Below are 25807 nucleotides of genomic sequence, written 5' to 3'. Positions count from 1 at the left end.
CATAGATAACTCCCTTAAAGAAATACAGGAGAACACAAGAAAACAGCTAGAAGTCCTTAAAGAGGAAACATAAAAACCCCTTAAAGAACTAGAGGAAAACACAATCAAATAGGGTGAGGAAAAGAACAAAACCATCTAACATCTAAAAAAGGAAACAGAAACCATAAAGAAATCACAAAGGGAGACAACCCTGGAGTTGGAAAATCTAGCAACAGAATACAAGAGATAGAAGAGAGAATCTCAGGTGCAGAAGATACCATAGAAAACATTGACACAACAATCAAAGAAAATGCAAAATGCAAAAAGCTCTTAATCTAAAACATCCAGGAAATCAGGACACAGTGAGAAGACTAAACTTAAGGATAATAGGTATACAAGAGAGTGAAGATTCCCAACTTAAAGGGCCAGTAAATATCTTCAACAAAATAATAAAAAAAAAAAAAAAAAAAAAACTTCTCTAACCTAAAGAAAGAGGTGCCCATGAACATACAAGAAGCCTACAGAACTCCAAATAGACTGGACCAAAAAAGAAATTCTCATCATATAATAATCAAAACACCAAAATGCACTAAAGAAAGAAAGGATATTAAAAGCAGTAAGGGGAAAAAAACATCAAATAACCATTCTAATATCAAATAAAATCAACTGTCAAACAAAAGTTATCAAAAAAAAAAATAAGGAAGGACACTCCATACTGGTCCAAGGAAAAATCTACCAAGATGAACTCTCAATTCTGAACATCTACACTCATACACATTCATAAAAGAAACTTTACTAAAGCTCAAAGCACACATTGTACCTTACACAATAATAGTGGACGACTTCAACACCCCACTCTCATCAATGGACAGATCATGGAAACACAAACTAAACAGAGACACAGTGAAACTAATAGAACTTATGAACCAAATGGATTTAACAGATATCTATAGAACATTTCATTCTAAAGCACCTCACAGTACCTTCTCCAAAACTGACAATATAAATCAGTCACAAAATAGCCTCAACAGATACAAGAAGACTGAAATAATCCCATGCACCCTATCAGATCACCACAGATGAAGGCTGGTCTTAAATACCAACAAAAACAACGGAAAGCCTACATACACACAGAAGCTGAACAATGCCCTACTCAATGATAACATGGTCAAGGAAGAAATAAAGAAATTAAAGATTTTTTAGAATTTAATGGAAATGAAGACACATCATACCAAAACTTATGGGACACAATGAAAGCAGTGGTAAGAGGAAAACTCATAGCTCTAAGTGCCTTCAAAAAGAAACTGGAAAGAGCTTACACTAGCAGCTTGACAGTACACCTAAAACCTGTAGAACAAAAAGAAGCAAATACACCCAAGAGGAGTAGATGGCAGGAAATAATCAAACTCAGGTCTGAAATTAACCAAATAGAAACAAAAAGAACTATACAAAGAATTGACAAAACCAGGAGCTGGTTCTTTGAGAAAATGAACAAAATAGATAAACCCTTAGCCAGACTAACCACAGGGCACAGAGACAGTATCCAAATTAATAAAATCAGAAATGAAAAGGGAGACATAACAAAGAATTATATCTTAAAATAATTATTTTGTTTGGTGAATATCAACAGTTGAAAATATTATGCATCATAGAAATATTATTGATAATTTTTCTCACTGTTGAAATTAGTATTTTCTTAATGTTTAACTTCAGAGTTTTTGCTATTTTGAAATTTTTAAAATAGACTTAGTGATAACCTTAATTTCTCTCCTAGTAAACTGATTGTTAGACAATGTGTACAGATATATAATACGTTTTAAATACTCTCTCACTATGTCAGGTGGTATCATATAAGGGCTTTTGAATAAATTTCTTAATGATTCATTTTTAATATTTTATGCTCTTTTACTATGCTTAACTCCCAGAGAATATTTTGTATGTTTTGAAACAATTTAGTATTCAATATTAGATATAGGATCCTCAGTTATGGATAGTATTAAATATTCATTAATGGTATTTTTAGGGTGTGAAAGGATATGAATATAGAAGTTGAACAAATTTTTTACATATTATTTGATTCTCAAAATACTCAATATTATTAATGTCTAATGTACAAAATGCATTTAAATCATAGAAAAATTAAGAAAAAATCCTAGAAAATTCAGACTGTTCTTCTGTAAAGCAGATGAACTGCTGCCTTGAGCCAGGGGCTAGAGCAGGGAGGAAAGGTGTCAAAAAAATTTTATTTATATATATATATATATATATATATATATATATATATATATAGAGAGAGAGAGAGAGAGAGAGAGAGAGAGAGAGAACTCTTTTAAGGTCTTGGAAATGTTTATTGATTTGATTGCAGTGTTGTGTTTACAAATATGTACATCAAAACTCATCTAATGGAAGCCAGGCATGGTGGTGCACTTGGTAGACAGAGCCAGCCTGATCTACAGAGTGAGTTCCAGGACAGCCAGGGCTGCCTAATGAGACACTGTCTTAAAACAAAACAAAAGAAACAAAAACAAAAAATTAAAAACTCAAATAGCTGTACACTTTAAATATATGCAGCTTATTGTATTAATTATATAGAGCTGAAATTTTAACAAAACAATCAAATAAATGTAGTAACCCTCCCACCCCCAAAAAAGAGTTTAAAGCAGTCAAATCAACCAGCATTTCTATTTCAAAATCCAGGTAGGAGTGTTCAGTAAAGTTAGCTAGGAATATAAAATGAAGCCAAGAGAAGCTATGCTATTTTTTTACCATCAAGTAATGAATGAAATCAAGAATTGGAAGAATGAAAGATTGGAGGAGGAGAAAATGTATGAAGAGTGGGGTTGATACACTGAGTCTTAAAAACAAAACAAAACTGGGCTTGGAGAGATGGTGCAGAGGCCTGGGCAGTAACCTCCTGAATGCGTTCCAGCAGTGGCAATGGTTTCTACTTGTATTCCTTCGGGTTATTTACATGGCACAGAAAAGAACAATGGCAATGAAGGTCTCAGTAACCAGCTCATCCCACAATGATAAATGCATCAAATTCAGCACAGTGTGTAGCATGGCTAGGAAACTGGGATCAAGAACTTTTCACTCTCTGGGCATTGAGTCACCTTAATTCTAAGGCTACTTCCAGAGACAAGTCTGCAGAAAGCCTTTGAGAAAAGTCAAATATGGTATTTCTGTACTGTTTCTATTCTGGTAAATGTCCTAATAAATTAAACACGTGTGCATATATGTATGCATATATGTGTTGGTATGGATTTTTAATGTTTTAAGAAGCAAGCAAGCTGAAAGAATATGCCTCGCACTGTGTATAAGCTACTTATTAGAGTCACATTTCTGTGGCAGTTCAGGTACTTTCAATTTATTTTAGGAACAAGCAGAGTAATTTCTGTACTTTGCTGTTCCGGTCATTCTGGGGTGATGTCAGCCTGTCATCACTGTAACAGCTGCACAGTAATAACTTCCTGCTAAACCATCATTTCATGGTAGGTACAATTCATCCCCACCCCTGACAGACACACAGAAATGACTTTTCCTCATTTTTCAAAACTTACAGTAACTGTCAAAGAACAAATGGAGGGCAGGGGTCTGAAGGCTAAAAGGGAACTATGTACTTACGTTGGTGTTGCCTCTAAAGTTGAATCAACTCAGGCAAACCACTGGAATTCTCTGAATCTCATTTTTGTTATCTATAATGAGGGTAGCCTGGTAAGAATCCATGATCACTAAGCAGAAATAAACCACTGCCTGTCCAAATATCATAAAAACAAACAAGGCTGTCCTCCAATTGAATGTATGTCTGGTCTACATATTTAAAAAAACAAAAAACCAAGCACTTATTTCTGTATTTACCAAATCTCTACTAGAATCAACAAACAAGGTAAATGTTTTAGAATGGGTAGAATATAACATTCTAATGGTGACTTATTCCTCGAATCAGCCTTTATGACCCTTTATCTTTTAAAACATGTTAGCTAACAACCTAAAATGTTTTGTTCTCAAACTACATTTGCAAAGTGCGAAAGGAGGTTCCAACCTGTATACACTGAGGCAGGTCATCAGCAATGCTCTTTGGTAATATGCTTCAATCTGTCAAAGAATTCCTAGTATCTAGCTGAGCTTCCCCTTGTTCATCATTAGCAATCAAATGGTCCTAAGGAGCTATAGTATACTATTTTGGCCAAGACAAGATTTTAATAATGTTTCTTGTAAATTGGCTCTGAAATGCCATCATGATCTGTAGGGAACAATCTTTTTCATACAAATCCATTTGTAATGTCCACTCTCAAAACTCATCATTTTTTAGTGTTCAAATACTACATAGAAAAATGTCCTTTAATAATATCTCAACTCTACTTCTAGGTATGTATTGGTATACCAATATAAACTACTGCAAAAAAAATTTCAAAATTAAAAAGTAACTTATTTAGGAATGAAAGGTTAGGGGGTGGCTACCTGTAGGCTGTGTATTCAGGGAAGAGTGGGAGGATCACAGTAAGCCTGGGCACTATGGAGGGCAGGGCCACATAGCCAGACCTAGTCTCTGGGGAGGAAGGGCAGTGGGGAGGGAGGGAGGAGGGAAGAGAGAACCCATGGAATTTATGTGCTTTATTTCTGTTGTTTTAAGTTCATATTCTTTGGGCACTGACAAACAACACAGTGTTGAGAGAACTGTTTTTAATTCCTCCTCTGATGCTTGTCTTGCTGCTGGACTAGAATTTGTTGCCAAGAGGACATAGTGTCCAGCAAATCATGTCTGTTTCTATAAAAAGACCAGAAAAGAAAAACATCAAGGGAGACTATCTGGTGAGACAAAAACCTCTTTCCTTAAAAAGACTGTGCTAATTTTTTTTTAAATACAGTATTTGCCAGAAATGTCAAAATGAGCTTTTTAGGCAACAACATCTTAGCTGACTTGCTTTTCTTCCCTATAAGAGTGATTTCCAAGAAAGCATTGTTATTGTGACACCAGAAGTGAACTCAGAGTTAGCCAGTGGTGATGACAACCTGTACAGATATCCATTTGTGACTGCGATAAAATATAAAATTGGTTCATACAAAGTTACCTAAATGTATTTTCCTCTGTAGGCAAAACAAAAAACAAACAAACAAACAAACAAATATCAGTAAAGGCATAGTAAGACGGTATAAACGCTGAGTCACACACACCCCATGTCTGGTGCAGAGCTTCATACATTAGCAATGTCGTTTCAAGCACACACAGGTGTTTTGTAACAGCCCTTTCAATCCTCTACCTCACCCACCCAAATAATGTATGACAGATCTCTTAGTTCTATTTAAGGGCTTTTGGGGATTTTTTTAAGGTGTTTTTCTCTCCGCCCACCCCAAGTTGGTTAGGTGGTTTTGGTTTTGGGTTTCTGTGTGTAACCCTGAATGTCCTGGAATTTGTTCTGTAGACCAGGCTGGCCTCAAGCTCACAGAGCTTTACCTGTCTCTTACGTCTGCCCCTCAAGTGATAGGATTAAAGGTGTGCACCACCACTGCCCAGCAAGATTTTTTTTTAATGTGCATTATGTGTATGTCTGGAGGTTATGGGGGCCAGCAAATAGCACTGGCTTATCTAGAACTGGAGTATATAAATAAAATCTCTTTATGTTTTTTGACATGGTGTCTCTGTGTACCCTTGGCTATCCTAGAACTCATTCTGTAGACCAGGCTAGCCTCAAACTCAGAGATCTGCCTGTCTCTGCCTCCTAAGTGCTGGGATTAAAGGAGTTTGAAACAAGCCACCATGCAGGTGCTGGGAACTGAACCCAGGTCCTTTGCACAAGCAGTTAGTGCTCTTTACTGCTGAGCCATCACTCTAGACCTCTACCCAGGCTTTAAACCCTTCACTGCCAAAGATACTAAGCATGTATCTATCACAGAAACATAATTTATTTATCAAATATTTGGCACATGGTAGACACTGTGAAGCTGTAATATAACATGAATCACCTGAATTAACCCTACTTTCAAATACTTATCAACATGTACAAATTAATGTGCTACAATATGGATTTATAGCCATTAATTATAAAGTATAAGGTTCTTATTTATGTATTAATATATAGGTTCTTTTAAAATTAAAATGATAAAATGTCATTGGCAGAAAATATTTACAATCTATTTCTAAAATACATTTAGACGTAGGCAAGCTGCATTGGTGCTGAGAAATAAACTCTAACTCTTATACATATATAGTTTTTCTTATATGTTTACTTTTCTTTGTATACTAAGTAAAAACAAGCTCCTCCTCTAACAGAAGTCATCAACACAAACTGATAATTTGTCAATCATTATAAGTTGTATATACTTTGAGATATGATCAACAAGACTATTTCAACGAAGAAGAACAACTCCTAGCAATGCTGAAATAAAGTGCCTTTAGGGAGCCACTTGGCTAATCAGTTCTTTAAGCTGCATTTCACTGAACCTCTGACAGCAAGCACTTCATGTTTACTCTATGGATTACAAAAGCAGCATACAGGAGTCACAGTCCTCTCAGGCTGGCCTCTGAAAGCCTATGTATCACTCAGCGTTAAGTGCAGCTCACACAAACACATAAGCATCTAACCTGTCACATGGTTTGCTTTAGGGTTTGTGTTTTTGTTTTAATTCTGGAGGATAAAACTAATTTTATTCTATAGACTTCATTTTATTTAAAAAATGTAAATTGAAGAGATGTATACTTAATAAAACAGTAACCTAAGGGCAATGAAAAGCCTAGCTTTCAAGTGCTTCTAAATTTTCCAGCTTGGTATTTTAACGCTGGTAAGTACTAACATATGACCAGTTGCTAGGACAGGTGCTGCCGCCAATCAGCTGCCTTTGCTGAGACACATTCTACAGATTACCACTTAATCTCCCACCGACAGCAACGGCTGCCTGTTGCTTCGATAAAATCACCACCGAAAATAAACATGGTCACCAAGACAAGAAAAAGTACTCAGATATAACTTTAGGCAGCACCCAGCTCAGCCTAGTTCTGCATCTCCTTATCTCCTTCTATTAAACCTCAGGCTTCCTTGCCTGGCTCTCACCACCTCTCCACAGGCTGTTTCTGAATTGTCTCTTCTAAAACTTTAGATAGATAGATAGATAGATAGATAGATAGATAGATAGATAGATAGATAGATAGATAGATAGGGTATTTCCTTTGCTGCTGTTGATAACCTGATCCTGTTAAAATCAAGAGAAATGGGACTTAGTGAAGACATGCACCTCTTACCATCTCACAACATCTGGTCTTGCACTGGAACTCACCTACAGTCCCCTGTCCCCATCCCAAGAAACTGTTCCTACACAATATCTCAGCCCACTGAACACAATTAGAACCACCAAATAAAGCACCTTCTCTACATCAGGGAAATTACGGGAAAATGACTGAAGATCTTTAAGAAGCCCTGCTACAAGGTGCTGATGAAGTTACTTTAAGTCCATTTGGAAACAGACCGAGAACCGTGCTCAGTTACTTTTATGATCTAACTATACTTTCAATGCCTGAAGTCAACCCTGATTGTTAAACAGCAAGTAGCACTAGGTTCTCCGGTGATTTGAAAGCCACGCTGACTCTGTTGCACATGCCTGTGACCACTGTGACCTCTACAAAGCAGTTGTGCGCTTTGCTGCAGTGCAAATCCTCACAGACAAGTTGAACCTGTTCTCTTTGGCACTGAGCCCTTTCGCTGAGCACACAGCTGAGATTTATTATACAAGGGGAACTGAGGGGCATTCTTGCACAACATTTATCCTTCACATATAGCCAAGTCTAATCTTTTACAACCTTTGAAGGCTCTTAAAGAAACAGTCTCTTAATTACAATGTTCCTTATTTGTCACTAATTGCAAGACATATTAAGATTCATTTGACATTGGGAAAAAGCTAGCATACAAAGCTATGTACTAAAGGTTGTGAAAATTAATCGCTTAACATACACTCGAAGCAGCAGCACTCTTAATCCTCAGATCCTCAAACAATTACCGGCCTTGATGTCTTTACAAGGTAAAGGTGATAAAAATCACTTTTCTAACCCTGTGCTTACAGACTACACGATAAGAAAATAGGTTTGTTTGTTACTGCTTTTAATCTCACATCACTCATTGGTCTTTTAAAAACCAGAAACTTTCCATTCTTTCCAACTTTCCTTTGCGTGTGGTTCTCCTGTGAGCCTCCACAAACACTCTCTACCTCAGCTTAGAGCATCCTCAGCGGCTCCTCCTCGGGAACTGATTATTCTCTAATAACAGGAATTACCACACTTGATAATTGATCTAGCAAAAAGTACTGCCTTGCTGTAAAAAAGATAGGAAGTAAGAACAAACGGGCAAACCTCCCATGCTGGCAGAAGTGATCTAACCTCAAAGTCAAGTTCCAACTGGCCTCTCAGTGGCTGAACACCTTAGACTCTGAGTGACGCTGAGTCAAGTGGGCATGTCCTTGCTGTGCTATTTCAATATTCGCATTAACACCAAGTATACAAACTGGAAAGTACCTGTAATGCTTTTCTGAATACATTTTTAAATAATTTACTATTAAATTATTTTGTGGTTTAAAAAAAAAGCTAAGGACATTTGTAGGAATTAAGGGTTCCCTAGCAAGTAAACTAGGGCACATTCACAAACAGCACCAAATATACTTTGTCTCCAGCTAAAGAAGAAACCCCTTTCATTAGTTTACCATTGTTATTTCAGCTTTTAGAAAAGTTTTCTCCAGCAGTTTCTATCTCTATTCTGTCTCCCTCCAGGGAATTAAAACTTTAGGAGTTTGGACCATTTGTCATTCACTAAACCAAAACAACACCTTTTCTAGAAAATGTGGGCTCTCCAAGAATAAAAGTATTAACTTTAAGTGGTTTCCCATCTGTGTGTGTGTGACAACAACTGAAGACAAAGAGACCATGAGTTTGGGAGAGAGCAAGTGGAGGTGCACAGAGGACAGGAGAGAGGAAGGAAAGGGAGGAAATGATTCAGTTATATTATAACCTCAGAAATAAAAAATAATAATAAAAATGTTAAGTATTTTATGGGCCTTACAACTTGAAAAAATTTATATAAGAAAATTATTATTCACCTGAAATATTCACAATATGAATCTATTCTATATAGAACAACATAAATATTGATACTCATAAAACAAAACAAACATATATAAAATGACTCAAACACTGGTCTGAAAAACTGGAGGGGTGTATGTGTGTGTGTGTGTGTGTGTTCTCTCATGTACGTACATGGGCGTATCTACATGTATGGCATATGTGTGGGGGCCAAAGATCAATCTGGGTGTCACTATTCAGACTCAGCCAACTTGCTTTTTGAAACAAGGGTGTCTGACTGTCCTGGAACTCAACCAATAAGGCTGTAGGAACAAATTTTCCTTCACTTGTTTTGATTCTTCACACCAAAATAGCTTTATCATCAATATATCTTCTTACCAGGAAGAAACCAAGTCTACTGTCTACTTGCCTATGGCATTCCACAGACATATGTCTCTAAAATAATGCAATATTAAAAATACAGGCTTTTGACTGGGGAAATGGTTCCATGCGTAATATGCACAGCACCAGGAAACTAACCCCAAACACTGAGAAGGGAGGGGACTGAGGAGAAGAACCCCAGGGGCTCTCTGAGCCAGCCAGTCTAGCTGAAACAAGTTAGCTTCAAGTTCAGTGACAAACTGCCTCAAAAGCTGAGGTGGAGTGCAATTAGAAGAAGACATCTGGCATCTACTGGCCTCCACATGTACAATACAGAGAGAGAGAGACAGAGAGACAGACAGAGAGAGAGAGAGAGACAGACAGAGACAGACAGAGACAGAGACAGAGAGAGACAGAGACAGAGAGAGACAGAGAGACAGACAGAGAGACAGAGAGAGAGACAGAGAGACAGACAGAGAGAGAGAGAGACAGAGAGAGACAGACAGACAGAGAGACAGAGATGGGGGAGCCTATGCAATCCCAAAGGTCATCCTGCATCTTGAAATGCATGTTCTGAACAAAGATGAACAGGGACTTTTATTAAGTCTCAGTTTTGCTTATAAGTATATTTAAGAAAGCAAATAAAATATAAAGGATTTAGCAGTGTCAAAGTGCCTACCAAATCCCCTTTATTGTCAGTGCTACATCATCATCATCATGAGGAGGAGGGTCTTTCATGCCATATTGTCATTCAATATCCAGACACACACAACCACTGCAGACTATCATCAATACATCTAATGTAACCTTTAGAGAAGGTTTTGTAGACCAGCCTGACATGGTGTTGCAGGCCATAATATTTCCAGTGCAGAGGTGAGGTGAGAGCATAGATAGTTTAAAGACAGTCAGGGTTACAAACTGCCTAGACAGCCTAGACAGCTTAGCAAAAACCTATCACCCCTCCCTTCCTTCCTCCCTCCCAAAAAAGGCAAAAGGGGGTGGGATCTGCTTATAATGACATTCAAACCATCTTCCTGTAGAAGGAACATTATTAATGGTAGATAGTGTGATCCCAGACTGACAACATATAAAGTACATTAATTATCTTTAATTTTGTCTTGGGCTCTGGGCAAAATACAGAGGGAAATCAAAGAAAACTTTGCTTTCTTTTTCTTGGGAGCATAGCTGGTACTCAGGCAAAGCTTTAAAATGCTCAAACTTTTGATTTCTTTTTTCATTGTGTCCTCTGCAGTCCCAAACTAGCACCTAATGCCTTTCTTAGGCCCTGTATGTCCCCACAACAGGATAGATCCCCCAATTCCTCCTGCCACTATGAATCCTATTATGCTCCCTGATTTTAAGCCACAACCTCAGTCTGCCACAAGAAAAACTTCCTGACTTCAGGAAGATATAAGAGGGAGAAATGGAATTGTATGGTTTTATTTGATAAACATCTAGGTTTAGTTACTTCACTATTGATATTTTAAAAAAAAACATTTATAAAATGATTTTTCTTAAGCAATATATAAAATAGTTATTTTTAAAACAGACTAAGGATTATTTACTTATTTTATGTCTTTCTTCACATTTGTGTATTTTAATTACCAACAGAAATTATCTTTATACATTTTATCCTCATAATTTCCTTTTAAAAAAGAAAAAGACTAACACAGAACACTACCATTTCTGCAGCATGGCTTAATGAAAGCAGAATCGGGCTCCCTGAGATGAGAACTTGGAAAAGTACAGAAAACCAGGACTAACTCAGGGCCTAGAAATAACAAACTCCAAGGCCTCTCAGAACTAAACAGACTAGGAAAGATTGTCTACAATCTTACTAACCTCTCAATTTTTGATTCTCTCTTTAATGATCTCTCTTCTATTTATTTGATTTATTTATTATTTATTTGATTCTCTCATCTGTCTTTGTGCATGGCTAAAGACTCACAACCTACCAGCAAAGCACTCAAGTCTACAGATGTGCCCTTCTTTGTCTCTACACAAATCTACTAAGTACATTTTCAGACCTAGCAATTGAAAGCACCAGACTACAAAACAAAACAAAACGTCCCTTCAACAGTCAGAGACAAAAATCTATGTTACACAGACAAAATTCTCCATATCTAATTAAGGCATAAAACCACAGTGTCTCAGAAAAGCAGACCTAGACTTCCTGTTTCATAAGACATGATTTTGACAGCAGAGACACGTGTCCTTGCTTTGGCATCAGTGAACACTGCCACAGAGGACAAGAGAACGAAGGCTTATGCAGCTTCTCTAACTCTAGTATTTCACTCAAGAAAACAAGGCTATTTCTAAACCCTGAGGTCATCTAAGGCGCTGACATACTTTGCATTCTTGGGGGGTTTTTTTGTTTTCAGCAATTCTAATGGATTGCCAGACTGCAGTTAGTCTCATTATGAATTTAACCAGACCATATCTTCTTAGCAGAAAATTCCACAAAATATTAAGAAGTAACAGACTTACTTTTAGAATTCCAATTATCTATAAAATGTTATTTTTATATCATCATTTTAATGACTTATAAACTCACTAATAGTTTATAAAAGATTGTGACACTGTTAGTCTATTTACAACTTAAAACAAAATGTTCTCCCTTCCCTCCACTTGCTTAAGATTCTATAACCAATTTTTTTTTTAATTTTGTACATCTTTACTTAAATCATGAATGTAACTAACTCACTTATATCAGTTAGCACTGTTAACAAAAGCATTTTCCATCATGTTACAGATCAACAGGTCATGTGGAGGCATCAATCAAACACTAGCCTTTTTTTTTTTTTAAGTCTGCTGTTATAAAGACTTCAAAAACATAAATTTCAGGTACAGACAAGAACACTGCAGAAGATCTAAATAGGTATTTTAGAATATGTACAGTTTACGTAATTTATCACCAAGTTAGCATGATATACAAATGTTAGCAGTAGTCACCATTAGGTTTGAAAAGTGCTTCAAATACAGCAATGTTAAGATTACATTCTTTCTTCTCTGAGTCCAGCTCATTTTAGACTATCTACACTCTGAAACACTTCTTCAGGCATTCAAAAGACAGGACTAACAGGTTTAATCCTCCAACACAGTAATGCCAAATAAGATATGGAAAGGATCCCATGAATAGCACACTGCAAAGTACAGTGTAAAGATGACCAAGGTTATCTGTCAGGTCCCATAGGCTTTAACTCACAGTGCCAGAATCTGAACCCACACAATGTTACTGTGAAGCCGTAAGGCCATCACAACTCTGTCTTCTGTAAATGGGGGTTCAGGTTCTACTGCTTCTACTATCAGACTAGGAAAAATGAGACTAATTATTCTCTACTACTTCCCATTCCCAACATAGATGCTCCTATGAGAAATGTACAATTCATTTCCATGTAGGACACAAGGAACTAGCTTGACAACCTTTGAGGAAAGGGTAGTGGAACTCTTCTAGAACTTGAAATAGCCAAGAAAAAGTGTGCAACATCACTTACCATTTCCAGGAACACTGAGCTTGTATCAGAAATTGTAATTACATTTGCAGCTATAATCCCTAAACTAAAATTAGTAATTTGGAATTTAAAAAAATATTTTACAAAGCCTTATCAAAGCCAATAATCTTCATTCAAAAGAGCTATGTGCAGCACAGCAATGCAGAATCTACTACCATGCATAACAGAGTTGTTCAGAAAGGGATGGTCCTGGATCAAGTCTTGGCTGATCTCTCTCATGCTTAACATGTTCGACACAAGAGACACACTGCTAAAATAAAACATAGCTAAACAAATAACATGCAGGCTTGTACTTTCACTCTGCCTTTCCCTATATCTTATACTTAGTGAACACATCAATAACAAGTGGGATGATTAATAATGCCCATATTGCATATATACATGCAAATGCACTCAACACTAGAACATGGTTTCTAGTCTTAAAACTTATTATACCAATTAATATACAAGAAATCTAGGAACACAGGCAGTTGTAAACACTTCATTACATTGACTTTTAGTAAATATATTAAGTCTCTTCCCAGTAATAACATTTATTTTTATAGCAAAAAAAACTATTAATAACAAGGAAATGTTAAATAAATAAATCATTATTTATATTAGCTGTACTACCCAATTTAAATCTATGTTTTTGATGCTCCAAATATATTATCAAAAATATGATTTAAAAGAAGAAAATTATTTACTTATGACAAAGGAAGCACCAGAAATGAAAAGTCCCAAGAGAATAATTTAATTGTGTTTCTGTTATATGAATGATTTACGGTAGAAGCTCACAATTCTCAAATGTGCAAAGTATTTCCATGTGCTTAGGACAGAACTAGCCAAAGCAAACAAGGCCGCAGAACTTTACTGTTTTATTCCCCTGCCATCTGCCACCCACCTCTTTTCTTGCCTTTGCCTGCCTATCGTTCATAGTGACGCTTACAGGAGTAAAGCAGCCAACCAGCTCCAGCTGGGAACTGGAGTTCTAGACACTGCAAAGCAGTGATACTGCCCAGTGTTTATTGACAGAAACAGCTACAGAGAATGTGCATTTCTTAACGCAGTGTTAAATACATTGATCTCATGCTAGTATTAATATTATCATTCAGTATTCATTAAAATAAAATGTGTAATCAAGATGATACAGACCAATAAGAAAAGCGAAAACTTCTGATCACTATCAACCTTATTTTTGTTTTACACCTGGTGATGACGGGCTTTATTTTTATTTGACATATATATAGAAAATGACTCCATGAGTTCAAAATACTGTATGGCATGAGAAAAGAGAATTAAACAATAGTATAAAATGCCTCACAACACGAACTGAGACAGCATGTGCTCAGACAATACCTTCACTAGCATTTCCTGTTCTCACTAGCAACAGTGCTGAAGTTGTCCCTTCTCAAAGAGCTATTACTGAATCCCAGGGCCGTGAGGCTTGAGGAAAAGGCATCAAATGAGATGAATTTAGTCTCCAAGTCTAAATGTAATAAAATATTTAAACTGCCTGCTCGTACTGAAGCCTCAAGCACATGACAGAATCACACAAGTCGAAGCAGTGATGGGGCTACAGACACACCTCATTAACATGCGCTGTTATCAGTATGCTTTGTCAAGTATTTTGCTTTTCTTAAAAATAATCTCTTAGGTTTAAAGGAGTTTGTATAAATTACTGTTATTTCTTTGTTACGTGTTTTGCAGGGTTTTCCAATGAAATCATTTTTCATTTATATGCAGTTAATAAAACCCAACTGAAAATAGATTTAAGCTATTCAGATATACCAAAGCAAGATGACGACTCACAGAAAAGGAAATGACAGATCAAACCCAATGTGACAGCTTTTCCAAACAGGAAAGTCAGTAAGTTGTCATCAGAAGGGAACTATAAAGCAAGTGGCAAGAAGACTTTTACAAAACAATGTCCCCAGTAGTTAGAGAACACACAGTCTTCTCCTTAGTAGATGGAACATTATTATATTAGGCCACAAAACAAGTCTCGGCATATCTAAGCAATGAAAACCACACCATACATCTTCCCTAATAAATTACCAAAGGAACTTCAAAAACTGCAAAGACACTGAGGCTAAGCAATGTGCTCCTGAGCACAGTGGATCAGTGAAAGAAAGAAGGGAAATTTTAAAACTTCTTGAAGTAAATGAAAAACAGATATGCAACATATAGATACCTATGGGATATAGCAAAAGGCCACACTAACAGGTAAGTTTAACATCAGAAATGCTTATTAAAAAATTGGGCTGGAGAGATGGCTCAGAGGTTAAGAGCACTGACTGCTCTTCCAAAGGTCTTGAGTTCAATTCCCAGCAACCACATAGTGGCTCACAAACATCCATAATGAGAGCTGACACCCTCTTCTGGAGTGTCTGAAGACAGTTACAGTGTACATATATATAATAAATAAATCTTTAAAAAATCTAGAAAAAAGACTCAAAAGATTTTTATTTAAAAAAACAAATAATATGGCTGGTCATGATAGCACATGCCTTCAAACCTCGCTCTCTGGAGGGAGAGGCAGGGGATCTCTGAGTTCGAGGCCAGCCTGGTCTACGGATTAAGTTCCAGAACATTTAGGGCTACACAGAGAAACCTAGTCTCTACAAAACAAAAAAACAAACACGCAACAACAACAAAATTAATAATACAAGTAAGGGACTAGAAAGGCAAAACCAAACACAAAACTGATGGCATACATGGAGTGAGAACAAATATCTTCAATCTATCCATACATAATCTAAGACAGTCAAGCCAACAGTGAAAACCAGTAGTAAATGACCTGGTTAGAAATGAGGTGATACAGACAGACATTTCTCTTGAATATACAAGTAACCACCATGTAAGTGAGAAGTGCCCCGCAGCACAAACCATCAGGCCTTTCTGGTCAAAACCACGATGAGATGCTCGACCTCAATGCCAAGTGCTGGCCACAGGCAAAGGCGGCAGCTCTCAGAAAACTGGTGTGGGTGCAAACCAGCATGGCCACTATCAAAAGCAGCAGGAAAGTTCCTCAAAACACTACAAAGAGAACTAATGGACACAGATGTTAAGTCTACTACGGGATAAATGTCTTAGGGTAAGAAGATGAGTGTGTCAGAGGTGTCTGCATACCTGTTTATTACAGGACTTTTCCCTATGGCCATGACAGCCCATCAGCCTGCATACCCACCCACAGGAAAATGGATACAAGAAAATGTGATAGATATTCACAATAGAATATCAGCTGTGCAAACACATGGGATTCAGTCTCTCAGCAGCATGAATGGAACTAGAGGATATTATGTAACTGATCCAATAGATGCAGAGGGTGGTTAGCTGAAGGGAGGGGAGGTGGAGAGAAGGGGGTTAGGAGGTTCAAGATACAGCTATAAGGGAAGAACATGGCTAATGTCCTACTGCATGCAGGTAACTCTAGCCAAGAACACAAGCACAAGTAGGATGGGCTCTGAGATGTTCCCAAGAGAAGGAAGTGATAAATATTTAAAGAATGGAAATATCACTTATTCTACTTCATCATTCTACTAAAAGAATCATATTATAACTCATAACAAGTAATACATCATTATCTATATACATGTGTATATATATATATATATACACATGTGTATATATATATATATATATATATATATATATATATATGCACCTCATGTTATTTATATATGGGCATGTAAAGAATGCATATATATATATGCATGTATAAAACAAAATTAATACTAATGCCAAAGAAGTGTGCAAAGAGATTGTAAATATCATTAAACTGGAGTAAATTCCAAAACCATATTGAGATGCCACTAATAGCTATTTAACCCAGCTAAAATACATTTTAAACTTACAAGCCTGAGTGCTAGCAAGGTTGCAAGGTTAACAGAATTCACAGGGCGGAAACCAACTGGGAACAGTAACTACTGCCTTAACTGGGATGCACATCTACTAAGGGAGCTCAGGGTTCTGTCCCGTTTCATCCCCCACCTGCCCATTTTCTGTCCCTTCACCATCATGTCTCATAAGCCAAATCTCAACAGCACTTCTTAGTAAGGACTGCTTTCTTTAAACGACTAGGATGTATTAATATCACCTGTATTTGTATATATAAAACTGATTATGAATATGTAACACTATTTAAGTACTACATTCTTATAATGTCATAAAACTAAGTGACAGTAAGACGCTTCTACCCCCAAGACCCTTATAATCTAGTAACTAGCATAAATTTCAACACACAAAGTAAGCAAGTTTAAGAATCCATAAAGGGTAACTGGGTGTGAGATGAGAAATGAAGAGATTTATGAAAGAAAAAAGAAAACTATGCGTATATTTGCGGATGAAACCTGGTGTTTGGGGGTCAGTAAGCAGAGGCTTCTGTAAGTGAACGTGCTATGCCGCCAACCCTGATAACCTGAGGCCACTCACTCCTCAAAACTCACAGGGGAGAGAGAGAGAAGCAACTTCTGCAAGCTGTCTTCTGTCCCCATAGGAAAGCTCTCTGTGGCACACGTAGAACATCAAGGCACTATAAAAACGGAAACAAGACTTTTCTCTACAACTATGCCAAAAATGATTAAAAACTAACTTAAAGTAAGAGACACATTCCACCAGAGAGGAAAGGGGAGGAAGAGAGGGAGGGATAGAAGGAGGGAGGCACAGAGATCTGTACAGACCATTCTCAACCCCAAAATGATCACATAAACAGTGGGCATCTCTACTAGCAAACAATGGTGAGAATTTAGGAATGGTGCTCTCAGGGAGTCCGACCTTTAGTACTTGGTATCTACGACAGTCTTCAATACTGCTGGCCCAAAGCCAGGGTGTGATACCTATCTGTTATCTTGCCTTAATGGCCACACGCTACAGTGAAACTGGTTAAGGCACTCCATGATGACCTGAGATTGAAGCTTCTTCACCTCTCCTAAGAAGGTGTGCTGCTGAGCCAGTGGTGGCTCTATCTCCTAATCTCACCAAGGAAACACAGATAGACATACAAAGGCCTTCCTCCGGTTGCATTTATTACATGTGTTAATTAGTGATTGTTCTTCTAAGATTTTTAAAGCTGACCTTAACAAATATAGCTGTACCTTGTTATCTGTGGGGCATTGATTTTACCAAAATCCAAGGACATTCAAGGCCCTTAAAATAAAATGGCGCATCTTCCCAGTGAATGGTGGTGAAGCTAGACTCATGGCTACTGCATGATACTGACAGACAAGTGCTCAGCCATAAATAAGTAAGGCACTTACAGAATCCCCTCAAGACTCAGTAGACACAGCAGAAGAGGAGGCAAGAAGAATGGAAGCTGAAAAATAGCAAGAACGGCTGTGAAATATCATCTTCTGCTTAGAGGTCTCAATGACACCAAATATGGCTAATTCTTCCTAAACCGCAGTTAGTGTTTTCACAAGCATTTAAGAATATCCCAAGCATAAAGACAAAGAAGCTTCAAAGTATTTTTGTATCTTTGGGCTCCATTAATATTAACATAATGTATAACATTCATTCACTCACGTAGAACATTTCATTACACCCTGTCATATTCTTACTGTTAGCATTGCAAAGTTTATACGTCAAACATAGAAATAACATAGAAATAACCGTTTAAAGAGTTTAACAGTATAATATAATGACATGTGGGTAAGAAAAAGATACTTTGGATAGGACCATCAAAAATTCAGTGTGGCTGGGTGCAGTGGCTCACTCCTGAAATCAAAACTCTTAGGGGGTGGAGACCAAATTTGGTTTAAGATCATCTCCCATTAAATCAAGAGCTCAAAGTCAGCTTGAGCTACTTAAGATGATGTCTCAAAAAGTGAAGATGGGAAGAAAGTTCCCCTGAACTGACTCTAATGAGCAAGCATGGCAGGGGAGGCACTCTGTTGACAGAGCTTTTGTTTGTAAACCAGCTACTTCTTACAGAGGCTCTAGTGTTTCTCTGTTTCCTCTGCTGGGATTTTTCCATGGCTAACTCACTTTCATCATAAACTTATTATTATAACTGTCACTTTCTCAGATATTAGAAGACTGGATGACTAACATTCTGCATTTTCTTTTCTAGGTAAACTGGACAGACAACAAAATATTCAGCAAGAAAAAGTTATCAACTTTTTCAGTGTTGCTTATTTGTCATCATCCTTCATTTGGGGAACCACCTAAAAGGTTTATAAAGTAGACCATAAGGTGCTCAGACTAGAGATCCACTGACAGCAAGGAGCCTAGAATGGCTGAGATGAAGAACAGGTCGGGGGTGGGGGGAGGTCTGGATAAATTCTGAATCAGAAACAAACTATCATTGAGATACTCAGGTTGCTATAGGTAGCAGGTGAGAAAAAAAATGAACTTGCAAGAAAGTTAAGATGAGCTCTGTGTCGTCTACTTAGACTGTCATCTCTAATTATATGCACCATGAAAGAAAGATAACTGGAAATAGTAGCAACAGACACATAATTCCTAAAACTAAGGTAGTGTTTTATCACATGCAAAGGTAAGAACAAGCAGTCTACATGTTTTAAAGTTAAGAGTACTGTCTCCAATGAGAAGCATACATGGTAACCTTTTTTGGCCATTTGTGCTTGCATTCCCATAATGCTCTACTTTCAACAGGGGATGGAAATATTTCTGGGTATGTGGCTGCTTTGTATCACCCAGAAAATGACTGAACTAATCTTTCAGCTTCTGCCACCTCTGTATAGCATGCCCTCAAGAACAGCTTTTAAATACTTACTCATGAGCATATAATGACATATAAATGTCAACCAAAAAGCTGCAAATCCCATCCGCTTAAGCTTTTTTTTTTTGGAGGGGGGGGGGGCGCAGCACATGGAAGAGTGGATTCTTAATTGCCAAGTTCTTACACACTTCATTAGAGAGGACTGATTAATACAATATAAAATGCACGTTGCTATAAGTGATTGAATACTGTCTTTAGAATTCACATCAGAGAAGTAACTCCAATAACTAGTCTACATATTTATTTTTATTCCATCTTTGAGGTAACATCTCATGTAACCCAGGTTGGCTTCAAACTCACTAAGGAGTCAAGGATGACCTTGAGTTTCCAATCCTTCCTCCTTGACTCCCTAAGTGTTGAAATTGCCTGTGTGCAGTACTAAGCTCCATTATTGGTGCTTGAGACTTGTGCTTATTAGCACGTACTATATCCTCTCAGCTAGCCCTGTTTTACACAATTCTATTACTGCTTCTTTTATGGATCCTTGACATTACATTAGATATTTAGTTTGGGTGTAGGTGTGGATTGTAGAGGGTTTGACCTGATGCTGACTGTACTCTAATGTTATTACTGGTCCCTCAAGACCTGTTTGCCCCAGAGACAGAGTCCACACATAGACCCAAGTGACACTACGTGGACCTTGCCCCCAAATTATTTCTGACTGGTGAATAAAGATGCTAACAGCCAATAGATGGGTAGAAGAGACACAGATGGGGTTTAGGGTTCTTGGGCTTCGGGGTTAGAGGAGAACTACGAGAGGGAGAAGCCGCCATGGGTTAGGTGAGTCATAAAATGTAGCCCTGAGGCTGGCCAATTGGAGTTAAGGGCAGCCCAGATGAAACATAGGAAGCAATAACTCGGGGTCACTGATAGGAAAGTATATTCTAATGCATAGTGAGTAGATATCTGCCCACCTCTTGTGATGTTTGAGGCTTATTATAAATAATTAAAGTTGTGTGTCCTTTATCTGGGAACTGAATGATCAAAGCAGGATAGAAACCCTGGATTGAGATTAAAAATTTCTACAACAGTGAACACATAATATACATATAGAAGACAATCTCTGGCATCATTCCTCAAGGACCTCCCAGTTTGACATTTTAAGATAGGGGTCTCTCATTGGCCTGTGCATTACTAACAGGGCTATGCTGGCTGTTTAGCCAGGCCAAAGAATTCGCTTGTTTCTGCCAAACAGCACTGGGATCCCAAGCACACACCACCATGCCTAAGTCCTGAGGGCTGAGCTCACGACCTCATGCTTGCATGACATGTACTTTGCCAATTGAACCATCACTCCAATATGCTACTTTAGATATTTTTAAAAAGCAATATAAACTAGCTTAAGGGTGAAAAAAATATTCATTTACCACAATGTCAAAGTGACAAACATTTATAGTCTATATAGGTCACTAAAAGTTTTAAAGATTTTTCTTTAAGATAAACTCTGGTACAATTCTGATCAACTATCTATTCACCTGCTCTCTATTCTAGTAGCCACACAAGAGTTAGGAAATGCTTATTAGGTGATATTTATAGATGAAATAAGGAAGGAAGATAAGCTGACAGTTTAAACATGATGACTGAAGGCCTTAATATAAAAACACGTTCATGGGTAATTAATACTGGGACAGTGATGGTGCAAGAAAATAATTACAAAGAACTAAGACAAGAAATTCAATTTGCTAAAATCTTATAATTAGACACTAAAACCAATTCACAACAAGCTATGGATCTGTACGTCTTAATTGGTGGAGGGCTCTATTTTAAAGTGAAACATTTTAAGAAAAAAAGGTAAAAATATAAAAATTCTACATAACAAATACATTAATAAATACTAGATATATATAGAATATATATTTCATATATATACTATATTATGAAAACAAAATATTACAGAATTCAGAAGAATGCTAATTTGTTTCATACTTAGAGAATACTATATAAATGTGAAGGAGCAGTTAAGGAACACATTATTTAATCCTCAGAACAATCTTAAAAAGAAGCCAATGACTTTATAGATGAGAAGAATAAAAATAGACAAATTGGTCAAGATCATACATCAATAAAGTTAGAAGCAACATTTAAATGCAAGTCTAATTCCAAGCAGGCAGTAATGGAGTAAACTCGATTAGTCATCTGTATAACCAGCTACACTATCACTGATAGTAATTACCTCATTCACTGAGAGCCTCCCCTCAGCCAGCTGTGATGTTGGCCATTTCTTCCCATTACCTTCTTAACATCCTTGGTAATATGAAACAACACTTATTGTCACTGCCATGTTACAGATGAGGAGACAAACTTGGCTTTACAGTCCAAATCTTTAAATACAATTTCACCATGTGTAATACTGCTGGAACTTTTAAAATACACTTAATCATCTGAAAACCATATAATTTTATTACAGCTATATCTCAAGACTCTAGATGTGAAACATATAAAAGTTATTATAACAATGTGAACAAGTCACAGGCCAGTGGCATGATTCAGTGGCTTACTGCTAAGCTTGTTGATTGACACTTGATCCCCAGAACCTACATGACTCCTACAAGTTGTCCTTTGACCTTCACAATGCACCCTAACAGTCACAGACAGAAACAGACACAGACACACAGACACACACACAGTGAATACACTGATTTAGAAAGCTATAAAAAATAAAACTAATAATTCATATACAACTACAGCAAAAAACTTCATAAACATATCCTTACTTTTGAATTGCTCTAAATGTTTTTTTTTAATATTTATTTATTTATTTATTATATGTAAGTACACTGTAGCTGTCTTCAGACACACCAGAAAAGGGTGTCAGATCTCATTACAGATGGTTGTGAGCCACCATGTGGTTGCTGGGAATTGAACTCAGGACCTTCGGAAGAGCAGTCAGTGCTCTTCTTAACCGCTGAGCCATCTCTCCAGCCCCGCTTTAAATGTTTTAATTCACCCTTAAAGAGTATGGAAATTAAAAAAGCTTTAAAAATATTTTTGAAACATATTTGTATAGAAAAAAACTGTCAGGAGAAAAGTAGAAATTAATCCACTGCTCCACTTTACACCAGTAGATAAATTGTTCCCTAAATATATATGTGTGTGTGTGCTTTTCTTTGAAGAAGTGTTCAATACGACTACAAGTTTATAAATCAGGGAAAACAGACCTTGGATGTAGCTCAGAGAAACAGCACTTGCCTAGCACGCACAAGACCCTACATCTCATCTCCAGTAGCACACCGCCGCCCCATACTAATCCTTATCGTTCTAACACAGTTTTGCGTCATTTGAGAAGTACTGCTTTCCACTCTCTTTACACTACATGTGTCCATATTTCCAGACATCTAACCCAGAACATACCTGTCCTTAAATATCTAAACCATTCACTTTAGTGTAGAAAGTTCTACAGAATTGAAAAGCATAGTCCTGAAAACTATCTTTCAAATAAATAATTAAAACAAGGCTTCCCATTTTAATTCCTGTGGAAAACGTCACTGGCTTCATGGATCTGGGCTTCTCGAGCTGCATTTCCAGCTGGGTCGATCTGTCTTTATGCTGCGCCAGGAGCAGAGCAACAGGGAGGTCGGAGCTCTCCTGCAAGAAAGGTCAATATGAAACTTAAGACAGAATAAAAAGCAACAACGCTTTCAAAGTAGGCCTCTTCTATAAGCATTTGATGTAAACCTAAATATTCACTTTATATAGAACACGTTACAAAAGAATATTAACATTCTGTAATAAAAAAAAAGACTGCTGTAGACTTATAAATCAAAATAACCTGCAAACAAGTATTTTATAAAATCTACATTAAAGAGACTATAATAGGGTCCTATTTCATCTAGCCAGCAACCCACTTATTAAAGAAAGAAAGCTAATCACAAAAAGAACAGGAGAGAGGGCTCTAAGTTAGACCAGAGCTTTATCTGAGGCACATTCTTTTCACCCATTTGAAATGGTTCCCATTAGATTTCACCTGAGGCTGTTGGCAAATAATCCTCGTTCTGTTTTGCACAATGGAACTATTTTAAGTTCTGCCACATGTGTACTTGTTTATTTTATCCTTCATTTTAAATGTTTAAATCAAATTTTAATCAAGTAACAAAATGATAAATATTTAATATCATACATCAACAGGACCACTGTTTATACAAATCCGTAAATGCCAATATTTTGAGCAGCAAATTGCTTATCCTAATATGATCCTAACATGGAAACTGTTATTTATCCTGTTGAGCAATTACATGCTTGAGATGCTGGTAAAGCTAAGGTCTAAACTAAATGATACCTAGATTTCTACCTCTCTGAGCTGTCAGTTAAAGAAGAACCCAGAAACCCATGCAGAGAAAGAGTACAAGAGTATATATTCTGTATGTAGAAACAAAGACAAAAAATAACCAAAACAGAAGAAAACCCTCCACTCTTCTACTTCGTACACTAAAGTAGCATGGGCAATTTATTGAGGTCATCTAAAAATAAAAAGAGAAAGGGACGCAGCTCAGTGATGCAGTGCTGTGCCTAGCATATCTGAAACTCTAGGTTCACTCCACGGGGCCAAAAAGCAGGGTATTGAGCATTAAAAATAGCTGTCACCCAGAATTTAATCCTCAAGAAACTCCTTCATTAACATCTCATAATATAAAGCAAGCATTACCACGGGTTCTCATTTTTCTTCCAACTTTAACCCATTAATAAATTTAGGCACAAATGTGGCTGATTAATACAAGTAAAGTAACTGTTCTGAAGTTCCAGCATAGAAGCAGTAACAAACAACTCAATCTAACAGAACCGTGTGACCATAGAGATGCACATCAAGGCTAGTTTTTTTAAATTGCCTTTCTTTATTCCTCTGTGTGTGTGTGCATGTGCGTGTGTGTGTCACACACATATTATAGAGCATGTGCAAAGGTCAAAGTAGCCGTGCAGGAACTGATTCTTTCCTTCCACAAGAACATTAGAGTTTTATAACATAGAAGGGCATGGAAATACAAGCTGGTATAACAGGAAAAAAATAGAGGTCTAGGACAGCCTTGGCTACATGGTGAGTTCAAGGCCAACCTGGACTACATGAGATACTGTCTTAGAAAACAAACCCAAAATTACTTTATAACAAAATTATTTTTGCAAAAGCAGTTTCACAAAAATGAAAATATATAAGGACTCAATTTTATTCATAAAATAAATCCTAATCCTAAACCTGGGTTTAGCAAGAATAAAGGTGAATAAAAACAACGCAAGACTATAGTCTTCAGTGCCTTCCTTTCATATCTCATAACAAAGCACTTGCACTGCATTGCTGTGCGTTTCTGCAACAAGTTTGAATCTCCATTAGGCATTTGTAATCAACTGTAACATTAAAGAAGACTTTAAATGGGCTATAGCCAAAAGTATCTTTTAAATATATCTTTCTATGTGCACAAAGTAAAAAAATAAAGAATATTCTTGACTAAAAAGTTAAACCATTGGGTTAGGAAGATAGGGTTAGAGTGCTTGCCCAAAGGCCCGGGTACCTGAGTTTGATCCCCCAGAACACATATAAAACAGTAACAAACCAACTCCACAAACACACCCTATATATATACGTGTGTGTGTGTGTGTATATACACACATATATACATACATATATAATGTAGTAAAGTCATACCAAGGGCTGACGAGATGGTAACTCAGTGGTTACAAGCACTCGCTGTTCATCCAGAGGGCCTAACTTTTAGAAGTAAGCATTTCTCATTTAAAAGTGTGAGCACATAACGAGTGACATACCTGCCTAGCCTAAGGACCTCTGCTTGGTTCCTAGCACCCACTCCAGGCTGCTCACAACTGCCTATAAGGCCAGTTCCAAGGAACCCAAAGCCCTCCTCTGGCTTTTGAGAGAACCTGAACTCCTATGCACATACCCAGAAACAGATAGGCACACATACACATAAATAATAAATCATTTTTTAAAGTTAAATAACTAGCTTCTAAGTTATAATATTTGAGATGAATGCAAATACTTACACATAACTGATATTTATTCTAAAAAGCAAAACCGTATATATAAAAGTAAGACGACAGGGCTGGAGATATGACTCCGCAGTTGGGTTGCTTGCTGCTCTTCCAAGGAACTCAGCACTTACATTAGGCAGCTAACCCTTTCATATGAAGACACACACACACACACACACAGTTTTTAGAAAACATATT

General features: G+C 37.1%; 1 protein-coding gene across 1 annotated transcript in view; it reads right to left on the bottom strand.

Annotated features, from left to right (window-relative positions):
• The window catches only part of Mnat1 (MNAT1 component of CDK activating kinase), a 145031-nt gene that overhangs the window by 56069 nt on the left and 63155 nt on the right, over positions 1-25807 (bottom strand). Inside the window, exon 6 of the mRNA XM_085830458.1 lies at positions 23084-23218. Coding sequence (XP_085686584.1) covers positions 23084-23218 — 135 coding nt within the window. The remainder of the gene's footprint in view (positions 1-23083; positions 23219-25807) is intronic.

This window comes from Mus caroli, unplaced genomic scaffold (genome assembly GCF_978045245.1).
Source record: "Mus caroli unplaced genomic scaffold, Mus_caroli_1 scaffold_14, whole genome shotgun sequence".
NCBI lineage: Eukaryota > Metazoa > Chordata > Mammalia > Rodentia > Muridae > Mus > Mus caroli.
Note: the sequence above shows the minus strand (reverse complement) of the source record. Positions and strands in the feature narration are given on the sequence as shown.